The sequence below is a fragment of the Athene noctua genome, chromosome 9 (assembly GCF_965140245.1).
Source record: "Athene noctua chromosome 9, bAthNoc1.hap1.1, whole genome shotgun sequence".
Taxonomy (NCBI): Eukaryota; Metazoa; Chordata; class Aves; order Strigiformes; family Strigidae; genus Athene; species Athene noctua.
The window spans coordinates 20,322,016-20,343,178 of record NC_134045.1 but is presented as its reverse complement, the minus strand read 5'-3'; the positions used below and the strand labels follow the sequence as shown (position 1 = coordinate 20,343,178).

General features: G+C 36.4%; 1 protein-coding gene and 1 long non-coding RNA gene across 3 annotated transcripts in view; one reads left to right on the top strand and one right to left on the bottom strand.

The window, feature by feature from the left end:
• Nucleotides 1-21,163, top strand: part of ADAMTS18 (ADAM metallopeptidase with thrombospondin type 1 motif 18) — a 79,951-nt gene that overhangs the window by 47,298 nt on the left and 11,490 nt on the right. For both annotated transcript variants that reach the window (XM_074913293.1, XM_074913294.1), the window contains 6 exons: nucleotides 1,273-1,445; nucleotides 3,457-3,587; nucleotides 3,725-3,848; nucleotides 5,072-5,316; nucleotides 15,927-16,068; nucleotides 17,615-17,741. In XM_074913293.1, coding sequence (XP_074769394.1) covers nucleotides 1,273-1,445; nucleotides 3,457-3,587; nucleotides 3,725-3,848; nucleotides 5,072-5,316; nucleotides 15,927-16,068; nucleotides 17,615-17,741 — 942 coding nt within the window. The remainder of the gene's footprint in view (nucleotides 1-1,272; nucleotides 1,446-3,456; nucleotides 3,588-3,724; nucleotides 3,849-5,071; nucleotides 5,317-15,926; nucleotides 16,069-17,614; nucleotides 17,742-21,163) is intronic.
• The window catches only part of LOC141963709 (uncharacterized), a 45,655-nt gene continuing 35,948 nt past the window's right edge, over nucleotides 11,457-21,163 (bottom strand). The window contains exon 4 of the long non-coding RNA XR_012634193.1: nucleotides 11,457-12,665. This is a non-coding gene — a long non-coding RNA (uncharacterized LOC141963709). The remainder of the gene's footprint in view (nucleotides 12,666-21,163) is intronic.

The window sequence follows — 21,163 nt, the reverse complement described above, 5'->3', positions numbered from 1 at the left end:
AAAACAGAAAAAGCACCTGGATTTTCTCATCCATGTTGCACCAAGCTGTCTCCATATTACTCCAGTGAGATGCGTGTCAAGAGAAGTTGCATGGGATACTTGATATGGAGAATAATTATAATGTAGTGTTTAGGGATTGAAACAAACAATAGGTTGCAACCATATCTTTTATACTATTATTATTAATTTTTAATTATTATTGTTAGTTAATATATTCTTATTCAGTATCATTTATATTATTCTACTTTTTCCCTTAATATGTGTGTAACATGAGCAAGCTTGTCTTACAAGTATATATGTTCCCTAATTTTTAAGATCATTATATATATGTGTGCAAATGCAGTATTGTTGCCTTTCTTTTCACTTGATGCAAGAAATTGTCTAATACAACAACCACTTCTTAGAATTTGATGTTTTTGAAGATTTGGCTCAGTACTTGCAGATGTATATCTGAGGACTGTGAAACAAAAAATAACATCAGTGAATTTCTGTGTAGATCCATAAGGAATACAAAAGTGAGTGAATACATTTCTCAGCAGCTTGTGAGACCTCTCAGTCACTTTAAAAAGAGCAAGTCTTACATTCTACACTGGTTTACAGTCATGTAAACAACCAAATTACAGACCAAATAGTTCAAAACCTATTATTCTAATAGCAAAATAATAGAATATTTTCTTTTCATTCTGGCCAAAATTAAGAGAAATGCCCAGGTCAGGTTTGCTGATGTGGACGTGACATGTTATCCATGAACTCCCAACATTTTCCTAAAAGCAGAGCAACTATGCACAATCCTTGTTTTCTTTGACTGTTTAAAAGCACATCTTTTCAAAATGATTTACAAAACAAATGAACAACCAAATGTAATTATTCATTCTGTTTATGTTTGATCAGTGTTATATTATCCTTTATTAACTCTTATTGTGATAGGTAATTCTTTGCACATGTTCATTTCTGGGTTACAGCAAAGTAAAAATAGCTACATAACAAGATTGAAACCAGCCAATACAAAATAGCCCTATAAATTTAAATTAGTGAAAACATGACTCACCTCTAGATGGTTGCATCTTTGCTGACTTTGCAGTGATTCAAGTAGATAATTCATGGCAACTGCTTTGCTTGGTTTTAGGAGCCATGAAAATTAATGGCCTGTGTAAGAAATACTGATCTCCTAAGACAATATATTCTCTCATTTTCTCAGTATTCTCATACACATGTAACATGCCAATCACACAAAAAGAAGTTTTGCAAAAGAATGTTTTTTTCTTTTTTTAGGCCACAGTATGGCGGCAAATTCTGCCAAGGTTCCAGTCGTATTTATCAACTTTGTAATAATCAGCCATGTCCAGCAAATAGTTTGGACTTCCGTGCCCAGCAGTGTGCAGAATACAACAGCAAACCTTTCCGGGGTTGGTACTACAAATGGAAGCCATATACTAAAGTGGAAGGTAATTATGCCACAGCTCTGATGGACAAAGTCAATTGCAGGAAGCGAGCTATAGGGTGTAATTCATCCATATTGTTTGAGCAAATATCACCCTGATGTAAGCAAACAGAAATTCAGCTGGTTTATTTGAGATGTGTTTGCTTTCTAGCATAGTTGAATCCAGCCTCCTGTGCGATACTGCCTGTATGAACACGCAGAATTGGTTTTCGTTGTGAATTTAAATCTTTGTCCTTAGTATGACTCCCTAGCTGCTGCTACCCCCCTCTTTCTTTTTATATTACATATCAGTTAGTGTAAAACCAAACCAAAACAATTTCCATGGATTTTTCAGCATAGGAAATGTGAGCTCCCACAATAACACTACCAGAATCTTCCTTCCTTTGGAATGTTCTCAGATTTCGAAATGTAACAATAAATCAACCTTTTGACATTTCTGCTGGTATAGTCCCATGAGAACTGGAAAAACAAACAATGCACTGGCATAATTTTTTGTAAGTCATCTTTTACTAAGAGATCTTTATAATGTTCAGGTCTCAATAACTATTTCTTGTCTTTTGTACAAGCAAAGGTTATTTTTAATTTACACATTTTAATTTTGCAGATATTTTGAATGACTATTCATTTCTATCAAATAAAACAAATATTTTTTGCTGTTTGAAAGCACAGTTTGTAGCTCCAGTTGCTACTACTTGAATAAAACCAGCTGTATTATGTCACATTGTAGCTGCTTCATTTAGCACCTGTACAAATAAGCTTTTGATGATGTGTATGAGATATATATATAGATATATAGATATATATATATATACAGATACACTTACATGCAACTTCCATTCATAGCCTGATTATATTTTCTTCAAGTCTTTGCAGACATTTTTGTGGGTATTTAGAAACCTACATCCTAACAGCCAATGTGAACAGAGGAAAGAGGAAATATGGTTTCACAGCATATAACAATGGATGATGTATAATAGGGAGAATGTAATGCCTCTTGTTTAACAGAAATTAAGGTAGCCTACATTGGTTTTAAAGGTAGGGGCTGTGTTTAGTAAAAGAAATAGGGGCTTAAAAGTAGGGACAAAGGGCATAATTTTCAGAAGCAAGATGTCCCCAAGTGACTTTGAACTTGAAAATGCCTGTCCTTACTCTCTTAGCTGCTTTTCAAAATCTCCCCCAAGATCTACATTTACAGTCCTGAAAACATGATTCAAAATTGCTACAGATGCCTTGCCTCTGTAGAAAATATTATTGAAAAGCCAGCTGCTTATTTAAGAATAAAAGGATACTATTTTGAATCCAATTTCCTGTTCTGCAAAGTTTTGTCACGCTGTTTTGCTTGTTGCATTTACTATTTGTATTAAAATTGTGTACTTCAGCAATTGTGACAATATTTACAATTGCCTGACTGTTTTTGTCTATATAGAATTAATCAGCCCTTTAGAAAGACGGCAGACCATCCATGTATAAGAAGAAATTTGATTGACAATGGTTAGGATTTTTTAGAGGAAAAGCACTTTTGTAAGGGGGAAAATCTGACCCAAGTCCTAGCTTTCAGCTGAACTGATCATTTATGACATCTTATATATTTTTCAAATTTTAACTAAAAATTGAATAAAATTATGGCCATCTCCCATTTCTCTTAAGAAGAAATGAAATTTGAAACTGTGAACCAGTGGAACTGAAATCAGGGCCACATAGCAGTGCTAATGCAATGTGCATGTTTTCACACTGGATTTGAATTCTGAAGTCTATGTGTAGCCAGTCAAACCCACATGTTCTTTTAAAATAGCATAATATATACTACTGTATTTGGCTTTATTTATGCCCATCTTGTGGTCCTAATATGTCACCACACACAATTAATCCTTGTAGCTTGTCATCTAGGATGCAGGAAGAAACAATAGCAGGGTGCTTTTTTTTTCTTTGCGCTTTTTTTTTTTTTAAACTGTGCTGCAAGTCTGCTAATCGTTTATTTTCTTGTGTTTTTGTGTGGTTTTTTTTTTTTCCTCCAGAGGAAGATAGATGTAAATTGTACTGCACAGCTGAAGACTTTGACTTTTTCTTTGCAATGTCCAGCAAAGTGAAGGATGGAACTCTGTGTTCTCCAAATAAATATGATGTTTGCATTGATGGAATATGTGAAGTAAGATAAAATTAAGTTTCTTACAATGTTAATGTCTATTTTTTTTTAAGTGGGCAATTGACTCCTTTATGGAAAATGCAGCTGTTTCTTCAAATTCCCTTGTGTCTGAGTCCTTCACTTGTGCCTTTTGGTTGCAGCAAGTAGGGTGTGATCATGGACTTGGTTCCAAAGCTGTACTGGATGCTTGTGGAGTTTGTAAAGGAGATAATTCAACGTGCAAGTTCTTTAAAGGCCAATACTTGATCCAGCACAAAGCTAATGGTAAGGAAAGCTGTTCCACATGATCATCAACTCATTGCTCTGCTGTAGCCCCATGTAATATGTATGACTCCTTGCTCATTAGGGCAGTGGCTAAAAGTCCAGATGTGAAGTGAAAATCACAGGGAGAGTGAGAGGAGAGTTCACATTTCTCCTGTTTCTTTGTAACAAGCAAGCTGTGAGCATAAGTCTTGGTTAGTTAATTTGCAAGCATTCCTCTTGTTTCTTAAGCCACATTTTCCCTTTACGTGTGAATTTCCTCTTAAAAGAGATTTTAGGATTCAGGCAAGTGAAAAAATAGCTGTCAACAGCTCTGACTGGAATGGGCCTGTAGAACATATAAAAAGCAATACACAGCATAATGCCAAACATGACAGTATTTCCATGTCCATTTTCAAATTAAGTTGACTGGAAGCTGTCCAGCTGATTCAATGGATGATCCAGTCACTGGGAGGTGGACTTTTTTTTAGTGGACTGTCACAGGCTTCTTGTGAAATAATCTCACTATGCCGCAGTTTCTCAGGCATAAAATGCAGATAATATTTCTTTACCCGTGGGGGTATTTTGCGGATCCATTTACTGTTCATAAGACATGTCAATACTACAGTAATATAGGCCAGGAAATTGTTTAGGATACAGCAATACAGAGATGCAATGCTAGCAAAGTAATCTAAACTAAATGCTCTGCGAAATTAGCTGTGTGCGGTGTGTGTTGGAGATTGTCAGCAGTGTCTCAGCCGACTGTAGAATGAGATTTCTACATGCTCAGAGTGCAGTGGCTCACAGCAGGGAGATCCAGTGGTATACAGGGCTTTGTGAAAACTCCCTGCATCCCAGTGCATCTCACCTCAAAAACCTTGTGCAGGTTGGAAGTAGGGACTTCCAACTCCTGTAGGGAACTACAGGAAAAACACGGTAAAACAATTACACTGAAACCAGGATTAGTCTGTTCTGCATTTTTCTAAGATGAACTTGCTTTTTCTTGTCTTTAATCGCAAAGAAAAATTCCAGGAATTGATATACCTCAGTTACTCTGATTACAGACTGCATAGGGGGTTTAAAATCAGAACTGGTTTCTCCTGTGAAAATGGAGGAACTTTGGTGGATCACAACAGCTGTCTTCAACATCTTTTAAACTGCAGAAATTTCAAACTGGCTCATAAATAATCAGCCATCTCTTATCTGTATGACAACTGCAAAAATGTTGCTTACTTCTTTAATTTCAGACTACTATGCCGTGGTCACTATTCCAGCAGGAGCACGCAGTATACAGCTCCATGAAATGCAGATCTCCACCAGCTACCTTGCAGTGCGCAACCTCAGTAAAAAGTATTATCTGACAGGAGACTGGACAATTGACTGGCCAGGAAAGTTCTCTTTTGCTGGAACAGTTTTTGATTATCAACGCTCTTTTAACCATCCAGAGAGTCTATATGCAGCAGGACCAACTAATGAGACGCTGGTCTTTGAAGTAAGCTTTCTTCTGTTTATTCTTCCCTTGATGTCTATTACAGAATTAGTAACGACAGCTTTAGCTCTGCACTGTAGCTCTCAGCAAGATTAAAGAACAGCATTGAGTCACGATAGTACTCAGACTTAATTGTGTGGTCATGCTAGATTGAAAGACCTTTCACCAGTTTATCAAGGTCTGAAGTTTAGTAAACTGTCAGAATTCAGTGAAAAAGAAGGTGCATAAAACACACCATATACCATTATTTGCCAGTTACTGCACAATGATAATAGAGATTATAAATGCATCCCATAAACGATATGTAATAAAATTCAGTGATGTAAAAATTAAATCCAACATTATGTCAAGACTTAATGGTAACAGTTTCAAATAATGCTCCTGAAACTGCAGGCACATGTAGCCATTTTTACATCTACCTTGGGACACAGATGGTCACAGTAACACACATAGGCTCTTGTGTAATTTCTGTTGATTCAGTTTTATTGGTGATAGCATCTAAAATAATGAATTTTTATATAAGTTTATCTCCCAGTCAAATTTGTATCACCTACTCTGTCTGCCAGATGTCCTGTGTTGAAACTATTTAGTAGAAAGCAAATTTGGTACCTACATGGTTTGTTCCAGTGTTATAATGCTGGAACTGGCCACTAATACTTCTAAGGAAAAATCTCTTTCTGCACTAGTTTACTTTACTAGATTTTCTTTCAAAAGACATCAGAACATCTGAGGGTCAATTTCTGGCTGAATTGCCAAAGTCGTTACTCCCTGTTAGCTGTATCAGCTTGCCCGCTTTGTTAGAAAGCTCTAGCAAATCTTTGCCTCTGTAAGTCATCCGTTTTGTCTGTTTTGCTGAATCCTTCCCTGTGAGAAGGAAGGAGCCCTCCCCAGAAGGAATGGAATTCCTTCCCCCACCTTCCAGCAAAATGCTGGCCAGCTCACTATCAAGTGCAGAGCTTTCTTTGGCTTGCACTCGGGGAGCATGAGAGCAAGTGCCATACCCGCTCTCCGAGGCAGTGCTCTGCGGTTCTTCACCCCATCATATAACACGGGCACTGAAAACTACTCTCTGCAGAAATTTAGCAAGAGCAGCTAGCTGAGAACTCTGCATCCCATCTCCCTTGTGCAGCTTTGTTACGTTAAACTAAGAAACACAGTAAGTATAGACTGTGACATGAAATCTATTCTTCAAGGTTCATTTAAACTTTCACAACTATTCAGTAAAGTGTTTATTTGGAATACTGAAGAGCCTTAACTGCTATTCATACTGATTGAGTAATGTACTTAAACGTATCTTTAAGAACCACTGAAGTTCATAGACCATGAACAGATGTTAAAGTACTTTAGGATGAACACATGTTTTAGAACAGACAGTTTGATGTGGGGTAAGGGTGTATATTTTCACAAATTGGTATCACAATTTGCAGTGCCTTTTTAAACCATTTTTTCTCAGCTGAATTTTCATTTTGGGTATCTATGTTAATAGCAATGCTTTAGTCCAAGGGAGAGTTTGGTCTACAAGTTACAGACATGCTTCTGTGTCTGTAATCATCTCCAAAATAGCCTTACACCAAAGAAACAAGTACACTTCTAAATACTATGAAATGTTAAGCTGAACTCTCGGGAATCTTATTTGTCATAATACAAAGTAGATTGAAATGTATTATTATAGACCTAAAATATGAATAATAAATTGCCTGCAAGATGAATTAACTTGGCTGCATATCATGTACATACTTTGCAGAACAGAGATTAAAGAAAAAATTTTTAGTGCCAAATAACACTTCTATTTTCATCCTATCAAATTATGCTAAACAGTTTTATTAAGATTTAACATTTAACTGTAGGCTATTGCTCCTTTGAGAGCTTATTTAAACTTCCCTTTTATTTTTATTGAAATACCTACACCACTGGCATTGGTAACTAGGGATTCTAATGACTAAAAATGTTACAGTTACGTATTTCCCAATTATATATATCTATGAGCTGCAGTTAAGACTTTTTTTCCTTTCAATAATTTAAGCAACATTCAACAAGCTGAATGCTGAAAAAAAATGCGAAATTTTCTGTGTCCAGAGATCTGCGTTATGTTTTACCAGTAACTCTACGCAGCAAAAATGCCAATGAAAGCGAAAGAAATATGCTTTTATGAGAAAATACACATACTGCTTAATATCTGTTTGCAGCAGTAATAATGAATACTGCTGCTATATAGAAAATACTACCAAATCCTACCTCAACTATAAATACCAGAAACTGATAGAAGGCTAAAAAAAGAAGTGTTTAAGCATACTATATTGTAGCATTGTTTTTATCTCATCTGTAATTTTCAAAGAAGCATAGAAAAAACTCCTGCCAGCAATTTTTTATCCAATTAAGTTGGTTTTCAATAAAATAAGGCTTTCCAGGGCTTAGGCCTCAACTTCTTCCTGTAATCTTCAGATCTTTTTTTCTTTTTTTAATTAGGTTATATTCAAAAGAAATTTAACACTTATTTTCTAGATTAGTTTTTTTTCCAGAAGAATTCAGTACAAGACCTTGTAAAAATGCACACTGCAGGTATTGAGAAATTAAAAAAACTCCACGCATAAATACAGGAACTTTTATTATTCAGGTGGGCAGAAATATAAGGTTTTGTAGGTATATTTATTGCCATTCCTCTATGATCTGAAAGAAAGATTAACAGAGCTTGTGCCTGTTTAACTCTATAGTCATAGTTTTGCTAGACATTTGTGTGGTAACTCGAACAGTCCCGGTTTTTGACTGTGTTTCTGAATGCAAATCAGCCTGCATGTATCCAGAAAGTTCAGGTTAGGCACAGTCCTCTGAGCAACATTCACAGGAGAGGATGGGACCAGCGCTCTCCAGGTCCAGACAGGTCTGGCAAGTCTGTGCTCAAGGCAATCACTTCCTTTGAAATGCAGTCATTCTCCAAAATATCTTCTTGAAAGAGACATCTGAAGCATGTATTAAGAGAGAAGGAGGAAACCCAAATAAGAAAAAAAAATATCTTAAAATTCCCTATTGTCTTGCATATCCCAAGTTCAGCCTTGCAGCTCTAGAAAATGTTTTGTATTTATATCTTATTGTACAATATGCTTCTATGCATCTGTTTTTCTATTGGGTTTTTCAATAGTTCAAGCTGAGCATGTATTATTTAATCAGAATTTGCAGTCCCAAACACTATTCAAAAATAGATGAGACAAGAAAAAGACTGATAAAGTGCTTTTCTTATTTACCCTGGAATTTAATAAAAAAAACCCTCATACATATATATATATATATTTGCATGTATTATATGTATGTATTTATGGGAACGACTCATACCAAAGAAGACAAAGGGCAGTGAATCTGTAATTTAACTAGATTGTGGGAGAAAAAAATACAAACTACAGTGGCCAAATGTTTTCAGAGGAGGAGAATATTGGAGATGAATGTGAAATTAAATGTGTAGGACTCGTATTTCCTGAGCACAGCTACTGGAAGTCTAAATGCATGAGGTTTTAGAATTCATCATAACCCCTTCTCAGTTGTTCAAGAATTAATTTCACAGATGGAGGGAAGACAGAAATGAGTAAACCACTGCCCTTCAGAATTTGTGTATCTGTATCCTTCTGAAGTTAGTATTATTGATACTTTGGTGATTGTGAGTCTGTAGAAACCAATAAAATCTAAAATGAAAAATATTTGTGGATTCAGAAGGCAGTTCCTGAAATGGTCATATTCAGGTTAGATTAAATAATAGGCAATGGTCAAAGGGGTAAAATTATGATAGTTAAATTATAATCTAGGATAAGAAATGAATAATAGTTTTTTAAAATATGGTTTCTTTAGCATAATTGTCTCATCTTAAATGGAAACATGCTGGAATTTATTTTTAAAGAGTTCAATATATTTACCTCCTTTATCTGTCTTTTGCTCATAGGAAACCTAAAGTCAGCACTTTCAATTTAAAGACCCTGTCAGTGGTTTTCTGTTAACTAAAAAACATTGAACTTGAGGAGAAACAAACAGTAAATTCATCATTCATTTGTCTAGCTTTGCAAATAAGGGCTGCCAGTGGGCACCACTAACTGCTGAAAATACTTTCCAGAAGAGACTAGCAGAGCACAAGGGACATTGCTGTCACAGGGCTCAGTCATATGAGGTTCACTTGTGACATCCATTTGCTAAAATATTCAGTCACTCTTCATGACTCATTTGAATTATGGGAAGGATTCTGAAAGGGATACAGAAACCAAACTGTTATGTGGGCATTAAAAATATTGCATGACAAGGGATTGATAAACTAACTTCAAAACATGAGAGTTTAATAATTTTGTTTTCCATTCCATCAATAAACAGATGAAGAATTGACTGATTTGAGAAGTCAAGTAGCACTGTAAAGTTTTTCAGGCCGAGATAGGATCAGTATCCTCACTGAAGTTTACCTCAAACTTGGTGAAATACTGAATCAAGAAATTCTGAATTCTTTGTGAGAAAAAAAATAGTTTATTTTGACAGCAGTAAGTAACAGATGGAAAGGATGCTTTGCAAAGAAGCAGGCATTCAAGGGAAGAGAAGATGCATGGAGTTTCAAGGCAGGAATATGTCTAAAACCAGTAAATCACTTCCTCTTTATCAATAGGGTGAAAAAAGAGAAAGGAGGCCAGGTGGAATGACTTTACTGATGATCTAGCTGCCATTGGAGAAAGCCAAGTTGCAGTTATAAAGCATTACATTTATTATTAGCTACTAGATGATAAATTTGTACTGATTTCCCCTAAAGAGAAAGTGAGCTAAAGAGAGCTAAGATGTGCTTATAAGATACAGATGTTGATTCAGTACGATGGATAAAAGGGTTCTCCTTTAGTGAGGAGAGATTAGCTGGACAGTATCCCTGAAGGTTGTACATTTAGCATGTGAACAGTAAAAAAAATGGGGACACAATAACAACAGAAGATAAATTTGAAACAGCTGAAGTAGAAATGAGATCATGCAGGACCTTTCAAGGATACTCTTTTTTTTTTTTTTTTTCCCTTTTAATGACCTTAGTGAACCTTCTTGAAAAACAATAGTTGTCATAAGCTTTTAGTTAAGATTGTGTTTAAAGTGACTAGAAGTATTGAAAGGATAAAACCCCTTTTGTTTTAATGTTTGGCATAAGTAACTAATGGGTAATTCTTCCTTTACTGGTGCTTTCCAAACAGGTGTTCTCTCATTTTCCTTTGAAGGTCCTTGTGCTAGCCACTGTCAAGGATCCTATCCAATAACTGCCCATTGAAGACAACAGTTGTGCTTTAAAAATAGTTGTAAAGAGTTTTCCATCAGCATCATATGCTGCATGCTTAGATTTATCCCACTCAAAATGGAGTAAATTCATAAAAGTCAATGGAATTAGTCTTGACTGAACAGAGGAGTCAGAATCTGTCTTAGGATGTTGGATGTTACAGTATTTATTAAACAGCTTGTAGATTCACAGTGGATGAAAACTGCAGGTCTCCGAGTATAATGCAGCCAGGCACTAGTCTTCCACACAGACAGATTTCTCCATCTGCCCTTATTAATTGATGGCGCACTGCAGGCAGCGTAACTCTGTTACATCCACCTAAAGGAATTATCAAAGACTTACGAAGTATGGGAGTGACCCAGGAAATGAAATGCAATTTGAAGAGTCAGATCAAAGCTACCATGTATACTGGGATTCAAAGTCTGGCCTCATGCCCATTTTGTAAATTATGCACATGCAGAATGAGTAAAGATGAAAATACATAAGCACATATGGGTAAACAGTAGCTATTCCTTTACCTGGCTTTTTCTCTATGCACAGCTTCACTCTGTAAGTGATTTGTGAATGTCTACTAGTCCTTCACAGAGATAATAAGTCATTTCTTCAGCTTGTTACATACCAGGCATTAGTATGCTTTCCTATACATTGGACAAAATATCATCAAAGAAAGAGGAGTTTCTCTTGCCTAAATTAATCTTTTTTAATCCAATGTGTTGCAAGTAATTTCACATACACATCTTACAATAAAAAACACCCAAATAGCACAGTCAATCAAAACAAAGCAATGTTGATAGACTCTTTAAAAATTTGACCTGCAAAATGAAGTATTGTATTGGAAACTTAGGATAAAAAATCTCAAACAAAGGAGCAGATGCACAGCTAGTTTAGAAAATTTATTGGTTTAGCTTTGAAATCAAAATTAGCAGCAAAAGGAAAAGGTTCTTTACTCAGGAGAATTCAATTTATCCATTGTTTTAACATTTTGTGCCCTAAGCAAAAGCCACAGTTTTTTCTTCAGAATAGATCTGGCAGATTCCAGCCGTAGAGTTTGTGGTTTTCAAACTCAAGAAGCTGTAAATTTTATAACTCTGCGCCCTGCGGTCAGAGCTGCTGAGTGTTGTGTCTGAAGTCAGGTGGTTGGTGTGTTAAAGGTAGACATTAAACAGTTCTATTGAGGAACTGGAAATGTTTAAGGAGGTTGTTTGCCAGCTGTAAATTTGGGAGCAAATGCCAGTTGGCTGAAAAGATGCTGGAATGCATCCAGTTAAGTAGACTAGCACTGGAGGTCTTTCCAAATTTGTAGGTCTGATAACTTGGCTGTATATGCAGACTTCAGTTATTGGGTTGTTAAGGAAGGGCTTTATAATGAATGTTTGAAAATAGGATAGAAAACTTTTTATATGCTCATTACTTTGGCAAAATTGCAACTTTGCAATAGTATTGCATTCCTGATGAAAACTCGAACATTATACATTGTATACTATTTTTCAGCTGAGTGCCAGGGACTTCAAAGTATATAGTTCTGTGCCCTGCAATATTTTGTCTCCAGTACTTTTCCAGAGTTTGACTTTGCCCTTTTTCTACTTACCTGGGATGATAGAGGAGGAAGAAGACCTGATTGTGATGCAGCTCTCGCTTTGTAAACATCCCCTCTTGTAGTTTGCTGGGTGGGAAGGGGCTCTAGCTTTGGCTGCTGGCCAGGGAACGGAGGGGAAGTTCACTTCATCTGCCCATTATAATTGTGTCTACTTGCCAGCGAGCAAGGGGGGTAGCCCAACGTCTTAAACTGTGTATGCCCAGCTTGCCTGGGGTGCAGGATTTACCCCACAGGCATTCACTCAGCTGGAGGTTGCGAGTTTCTTACATTATTGTGTGGTTGTTCTCTGAAGTGATAGATACTAACATATCTTGTTCGAACTTGTCCGAGATCAATTCCTCTTCATTCCCTTCACGCTATTGAAGCACCAGGAGAATATTACTCTAACAGGAGTAAAACTGGTTGCCGCTTCTGTCTTCTCATCCTCCCTCTTTCATGTTCTGAATTCAGTTGTTCAGGATGCATTCGTTCTGTTTCTTGCCCCTACTGTCACAAAGTAAAGAGCACTTTCAGAAGACAAATGTTCAGCTAATGCATCAAGAGATTTTTTTATTAGAAAAGTTTTAAGCTTTACTCTTTTTTTTTGGCTACTGACATAGCACAGTTTTATGACAGTTGTCAGAATCAAACGAGACAAGGGCTAACCCTTACACAAGGTCTTGAGGTATGGACAAAACCTCCTCCTCTTTTGACACATGACTTACTAAGAGGCCAGATAGAATTTCAGCCTCTGCACTTGAAGCAACACAGAACACCTACTGAAATGGGAGAAAGTGCATCCTCATAGGACCAGGAAAGAGGAAGTCTGACTTTGACTGTTCATACATTAGCCAGACCTTTTCTAACACAAGATGAAAATAAAGCTACTCTCTGAAATTGTTTCTGTCTGCCTAAGATGCGGAGATCTGTGCTAATACTTTGGACTTGCAGGACCTTCCGATGAGTAAAAGCAAATTAAAGCATTTTGAGGTCTGATCTGAAGAACCAGGAAAGGAATGGGTTTAATCAAAGAATAGTTTTCTGGGGCTCGATTCTTAGGGTTCAGTTAGGGTTAATGCACCCTATTTTCTTCTGAAGCACATGTTCTGAAACTTTACACATTAGATATTTGTCTCAGTTTGTCCTTAAGAGGACTGTAGAGTGAACACATACTGTTGCAACCTGGTTTTTTCTAGAAACTGTAATGCCCATAGACTTGAGGTTCATGATTCAAAGTGACTGTGGAACAGCTGTTTTAACAGAGTTTACTGACTTTTTGCTATCAGCAGTTGGACAGCTTTCTAAAACTAAAACTTTATATATAAGAGAGATTTTCCTTCATCTGAAGGGGCTGTTAAATCTTATAAAACATTTACACCAGATAGTGATAAATAGCCAAGGAAAAAGAAAGGTCCTGAAAAAAGTTACACTGGTAACAGGTTGAACAGAGCACAGCAAATAGGGCATAGAACCACACATTGATGAAGGAGCACAAAGTAAAATATAGAAACTTTGTAATATGCTCATTAGTGAGCACCGTGTGCTTTGTGCACTGAACATGGGAGAGGCTTTCTGGACAGACAGTGTGAGATCCAGAGATTCAGAGTGTGTCTGTGCAGGGCAGCGTGAAGTGGCACAGTAGTGCTTCCTAATTTCAGAGTGTTTGGTCTGATTCTTGTTCTTGTAAAACAGTTGTGATATATACATACATACATGACTCACCCCTAAAGCAGATATAGTAATATTCTTTCTATCAAGAATATTCATTAAAAATAGAGAGGTCAGTAATCACTCTCAGATCTGTTTCTTCTGTAATCTCACAGGTATTCTAAGGTGCTCACAAATTAAACTTGGCTAAGTGAGATGAAAACTTTTACATGATATACTTTAATTTATCTGTGCTTGTAGGATCTTCTCATCTGAATCTTCCAATGTGAAGGCATGTACTCTCCAATTCTTTTGGAAGTATTTTGCCTTATACAGCCCTAATTACTATAGTTTCAGTTTGGATCAGTATTAAGGTTCACTGACTGAAATAAAATCTTTGGCTACTAAGAATGGAAAATATAGCATCCGTTTTTCTTTCATCTAGTAAAGTAAACAGTATGCAGTCCAGGTCCTTCATGTATTCATTATTGAGTTGGAGGTCATGTAAATTTGGTCTGAATTTTCACTGTCATGGGTAATTTCTGTTTTCCAATAGGTACATTTTCAGATACTTTAAAACCCTTGGCTACATTTTGAAATGTTATTATATTTCTTGGTCTTAAACTACATAAATGCAAGTTTGTTGCTATTTTATGAAACCAGTCTACACAGAGATCAGTGCTACTTACATGGATTGCTTAAGCACTCAGGTTAGACATCATGTGAACTCAACTGATATTAATATTCTGAATGGTAATCATTAACATAGACTGAGGTTGTACTTGAAATGCTAGTGCTTATCAAAAAGAATATGTAAGAACTGAGGTTAACTGCACCTGCTCTTTATAATACTATGACCAGATCCATACTGGTGAAGAATTAAAACTTTGTAGAGCTCTGTAACTGTAAACTCTTACATTTCTTCTATTAAGTATGAATATAAATGCACTTTGCTGCCAAAAAGTTTCTAAAATAATGCTGTTAAATAGAAATTTCTCCCCAAATTTAGGTATGTGTCAGATGTTCATGCATCTTGCATTGATTATAATTCAGACTTGAATTGAATACAGCGAATTTTAGAAAGTTGCCTACATGAAAACTGCAATATAATTCACTACTAAAATAGTACACCCCTGAGAGCTAGGCTCCCCGAGTTAAATGACAAAGGTTGTTATTATAGTTAGTAATCACACTTTCTATAAATTTTCTAACACATTATGCTAAAATCATGAATAAAATATTTTTTCCAGTCCTTTTTGCCTTGTAGACACCCAAGGACGGGTCCTTTCCTAGACTGAAGCTTTAGCATGAGAAAAATACCAGCTGAGGGTCTTCCAAACAAAATTTATTCCCAGTCTGCATAGAAAAAAAGCTTTTTACAAGAAAAAAACCCCATCTACTTATACTCTTAGACTCAAGAATTGAGGGAGCCATATCTAACCACCTCTATTTTCAGTCCCCACACAGCTATACTACTGGTGTACTCAGGCTTCTTTCAGTAAAGCATTTGCTTACTTAATGGGCAAAGGCTTTTTCATTCATAGAAGGCATTGTGGAAGGATCAGCTAGTCTGGATTTTGCTTACTAAAATGGAGGAAATTTCTCCCATCCCCTTCATCCTTCATCCACCACTGCACTGCTGCAGGCAAACTCCAGCACCTGCCAGTGAGCCCCCAGTGAATGCAGGGACCCATTTGTTAAGGACCAGTCACAGGAGCTGAGGCACTGAGAGCTGAGGCAGGGGCAGCGACTAATACTGCATTGCCAAAAGTCTTTGGATGGTATTTCACATCTACTGAAGCCATTTCTGCATTACCAATCCACTCAAATGCCTTCTGATTTAAAGGAGCATTATGCTGAACTGTGTATTTCTGCACTCTTCTGTATATGCCCTGCAGGTATTAGTCCAAGCAAACGCTTTGCTGTTTAGGAATTACTTTGATTGTTTTTAGTTTATCAAGAAATTAAGGCTCCTGAAAATTCTTTCACAAACATGGTATGTAGAAATTTATTGTGTGTATCATGTTTAGTTCATTTTCCTTCAGAATAACAAGAATCCTTTTCTTTTCCTTTATCCCCTCCCCCTTTTTTTTTAAACAAACCCCAAATACCCCTCTGTAGATCCTGTTACAAGGCAAAAATCCTGGGATTGCTTGGGAATATACATTTTCCAAAACCAACAATGAAAACAAGACATCTGTCAAAAAACATAGCTACTCCTGGGTGACGGTGCAGTCAGAGTGCTCAGCTACTTGTGGTGGTGGTAGGTAACTTTCCAGTTGTCAATCCTCTTCTTTTTCATTTCTTAAAAGCATCTCAAACATTTCAGCTGCCTTTAATTTTGCAAACATGTATCCATACATACAGGGGGGTTACACTGAACACCTGGTCCTTACTTTTTAATCTTACAAGTTATAACATAGCTCAAGCACCTTTATACTTCCTTTATAGTAAAAAAAAAATTAATGCCAGTCCCAATTCATGTCACTTATGGTGACTCAGTCTTTTTCCTTTAGGTCAATTCATATGTATATAGTATCTTGATATTGAAGTAATGTGGGAATTAAATATGTGCTTTGATGTTGTTGCAATTTGGGAACATAGAAGATACTAAATAATGAGTAAAATTTATCTTATCTGTAGAGAGTAATTGAAGACCAAAATATTATCAAGACCTTTACTGACAGTTGCACCCTGATCTCCTCACTGTTTAATTACAAATATTTGAGTTCTGCCAGGTCAGTGTCTGAAATTCTACATTAGCTAAGGAGTTCTTATTACCATATTCCTCTAGGTATTTGCTTTGTGCAGATCATCTATTTGTTTTTTTCTATATCCTGGATGTTCTGTCAGTGAAAGTAATTCTGGGATGTAATGAAAGCAGACAACTGGAATGTGGGAAGTCCTGCAAAAAGAGTTGAGAATGAAAATTTTAGTGTCCTTTAAATTGGAACTGGGTCATATAATGATGCACTTGTCTTTAATACTGAAGTATAGGACTGGGTGACCAAGGAAATGCCATGTTATGTTCTTGTATTGGCAAAAAAGTCCAAGTGAAATTCAGGAATATCTTGCTAGTGTGTTGGCAGAACTCCACGGCACCTCAGTAGACTGTTCATGGAGGAAAGATCTACCAGGAGCAATGCAGACATAAAATATGACAACTGTATTTTTCTTGCTTCCCTTTAAAACAAATGAAGGTTGCAGCATGGATATAAAGATGATGGAAACAACCTTGTTTCCAGATTTGACTTGCTGTGCCCAATGAACCATGTGTGAGGTGAATGATACATCTCAATCAAAAGATAAATCTATAAAATCACTTCATCTCTTAAGGCGTTTGTAGTCTTCTCTGTAATCTGTCTGGATGTTGATGCTAGATAGAGTTTAGGTACAGAAACCTGCAGAATTCTGAAGTCTGTAAAGATACACTGTAAAAAGTTGCAAAATGTTTTGATGCAGGTTTCAAGTGCATGAGGAGAGATCTAAGCACACACTGCTAGTTTCTGCGGGGAATTAGGATTTGAGGAATTACTAATTTTTGCTGGGGGAAGACTCTGCAAATATGCTGTTTATAACTAAAATGTTTCATCTGACTTCAATAGTACCTGTGTTACAGAGAAGGAAATTAATGTTAAAAGCGTGTTGCCAAATTAAATCCTATTTTATTTAGTTCAAGTCAGTGGAATTGTACCAAGGATGAGCTTGGACTTGTTTAGTTAAAATTCTTCCCTTCTACTTTTTCTCTTATATTTTGAGTTAATGTTTATTTTACTGTACTTTTTTTTTTTTTTCTAATACTTCCATAGGACACATTACAGCAAAAGCAATTTGTTTAGAAGATCATCGTACACGAGTTAATTCCTCCTTTTGTGGCCCAAGGATGAAGCCTTTAACTGAAACAAAACTATGCAATACTAATCCCTGCCCAGCGTAGTAAGTTCTCTTTATTTTTATACCGTTTTGCTTTGCCTAATGACTGAGTTTGCCATGAAATAAGTCCACTCCAACAGGCACGCAGAATTGTATAGCCTGCTAGATGAACTCACTTTTATTCTGTAACATAAAACAGTAATTGTTAAAAAATGTTAGTTGTGTAGGCTTCTGCCCAATGATAATAATAGAGGCGGTGTTTCTAATGTTGCTAAGCAAGACCTCCTGAGGATTGCTTGCAGCTCTGTCACCATGCTGGGGTTAGCTATGTGACACTGAGTAAATCTAAGTTACTTAGAGGCCCATTCTGCCACCTTTACTCACCTTGAATCAATAAGACCATTTCCTGAGTAAAGTGCTACTCCCTGTGTGGAAGCTTGGCCCCATGACTCAGATTCCACATATTAGATTAGGTTAAAAGAATCTTGTGAAGTGTAATTAGTGATTTTTGGACAACATGTCCCACAGAGTATTATGATACCGCAAAGAGGACTATCTAAACCAAATAAATCGTCAGCAATGCTCCTGGTGCCCACAAAAATAAGTAAGAAGACATTGCCTATGTGAACAACCTTATTTTCTAAAAGACATAAGAAAGGTGAGATGCAAAGGAAGACACTGACATATAGATAAGCATTTAGAATCCAGCTGGTCTAAATCAATAGAGCTCCTTTAAAAACAAGGGAGTTACACTGATTTATAGTAGCTGTAGTAGGGGTCCTTTGTCAAAAAAAATCTTGTGTGCTCATATAATTAAACACAGTATTATGTGGTTTAGAATATAAAAGGGTAGATTTAAGGACACATTGGCCATCTTCTGTTGTTTTTTTTCACTTTTGGATTCCTGACATTGCAACCTTAGCATTTTTTTTATTTTATACTAAAGATCAGAAAAGCTATACTACACTGAACTAGACATTTTGACTTCCAGAACAGGAGATTTTCTAAAGCGATATGTTAAAAAAATTAAGAGTGTTTTAGTGAGAAATACTGTTGAAGATGCATTGAAGTGCACAGGCAGCAGAAGGCAGAGGAAATGGAGGAAAGCTCTAGACCTGGTGTCATCTGCTAGGTTTTCTCTGCAGTGATAAAAGCAATGGGTGGCAAAAGCAATTGGCTAAGCCCACTCCCATCCTTCATCAAACAACACATTTAATGAAGTTTAATAGGAAGCATTCCTCATCTCCCCCAGTCCAGAAAAGGATGATGGGGCAAAGCAAAAAGATGTATACGTTCTGCAGTGGCTTTGTTTTTACTTAAAAATCCACAGTTTGCAATATGTTGAACATATTAAAAAATAGTCCATAATAGTTTGGAATTTCCTGCAAAATTTAAAGATTACAGCAGAGTACACAAAATCCAAATGGCAAATTATACACTCGGACCACAAAACGATAGAGATAAGGTTTAAATAATGATAACATGTGATATGAGAGCCCCATGTTCCTGCTTCAGCAGTTTCTTTACATTGCGTTTAGCCACATGATTTTCTCAATACCAATTTTAAGTAATCTTTGTAGCCAAACACAATCTTTTCATATGCAACTTATCTTCTGCCAGAACTATTTTTACCCAATGAACTCAGTATCATGCACACAGAAATGTATTGTCTATGATGTTCCTAGGAGTCTTTTTAAGCTGTTTATGCCTACCTTTAGATTGATGTGGCATTTACTGCTATAAAGCTTCACCAAAATCATACTCATTTCTGTTGACTACACCCAAAATTTCCATTTCTATTAACCAGAGTTCCCAATGTATTTTGAACATCCACTGACATACCTATCACTGAAAATGCTGAATATCCATTTTGACAGGCCATGCAATGTTTTCATGCTTAAATTGCTCTGATATTCTTAGATTTACTACTTTAAAACACAATTAATGACTTGAACCCTAGAAAGAATACAAAAAGAAAAACCATAAAAGCCCCAAGCCACCTCTAGGGAAAAACAATTCAACTCACTAATTAATTATTTTTTAAATCCTTAGGATATATTAATGTATGGAGGATCTACATGTAGGACAGATTGCCATTCAGCTGAGTGAAACTCTGCCAGAATATCTCTTCTGAGGAATCTGCCCAGAAAGTCACGGCATGTAGTATTTCCCATAAAAATGAGACTGCCAGCATCAAAAATCGTAGTATCAATAAATACCATGGAGGAAACAAAGAAAGCTTAATAGCCAGCAAATAAAGCAAAACCAAATACAGTAGGTGTAATAGGCAAGGGAAGGAGGTGGATAATAGATGAGCTACAAGCGTGTCAGTTTTGTGACATAAAAGAGGCTCCAGACTTACAAAGGTCAGTGAGGAATAATTACTGCATAAGAACAAAGACTTATTAGTCTGAGTAGGAACAAACTACTGTCCCAACAGTAAGAACACAGAAAGGCATCAGAATTGCACACTGTTGTTGTTGGATTTCAGAGCTGCCAAATCTGGTCATAATTATTTAGTTATTTGAGCTAATGAAAGATAGTCTTGGATCACAGCCCAGATAATCTTGGAAAATGGCAGTTTACTAGAGGACATTAAAGTAGGGTTATTGCCCTCTCCTCTGTGAAGAGGGGAACTTTCGGGGCAGTTATGGTGACTGAACTCTTAAAATGAACACTTTTGGTTGCTCTACCAATCACTGTTGTCAGAAACATCAGGGCAAACTAATTAAAAGTTGTAAAATAGATTAAAACTATAACTTTTTTCCAGAAGTTCATACTGCAGTTGTCCAAATATTTATAAATTAGACAAAAAAGAAACATCTGATGTGTTCTGGAATTACATAACTACTGACTTTTCACATTAGTATTTCTTTGTCCTTAAATTAGTGCTTTTTATATTTCCCACTACTTTTGGCAGTTACTGAAGTTACTAGACTGAGAGTTTAGATTTCTTCTATTCCCGATGGGATTTCTCCAAAATAGGCTTTTTATACATTTTTTACAAATTAAAATTAGCTTTGTTTTCAGGCAGATGTGAACAGACAGGCAAATGGGATGCTGTTCGTTTTTCACACAGTAAGAAAAGGAAGAAAACGAAGCTTTCTTGTCATTAAAACTGTTTGTAAGCAGCTATTCCAGTGGCCACAGGATGAATGCTGTGAGAAACCATGAAAGTAGGATAGGCCAAGCAGTCGGATTTGAGCCGAGAACCTTTTCTGTGGCATCAATTCTTAAAATTGTTGTTTTAAACTCTTTAGTTTAATTTCAGTGCTGGGTCTTTGAATAAGAGTTCTCAACCTGAGTAATCGTTTAGTCATTCATAATTTCTTTTGATTCTTCACTTCTGTTTTTCTATCTACTTGTTATTTATGGTCGTATGTTGTAAGCCTTCCAGGACAGACACTTGGTTGTATGTTTGCAAAGTGTTCCACAAAGGCTGGGGACCCACTCAGTGCTTCAATCATAGAAATACTGAGCAGCTA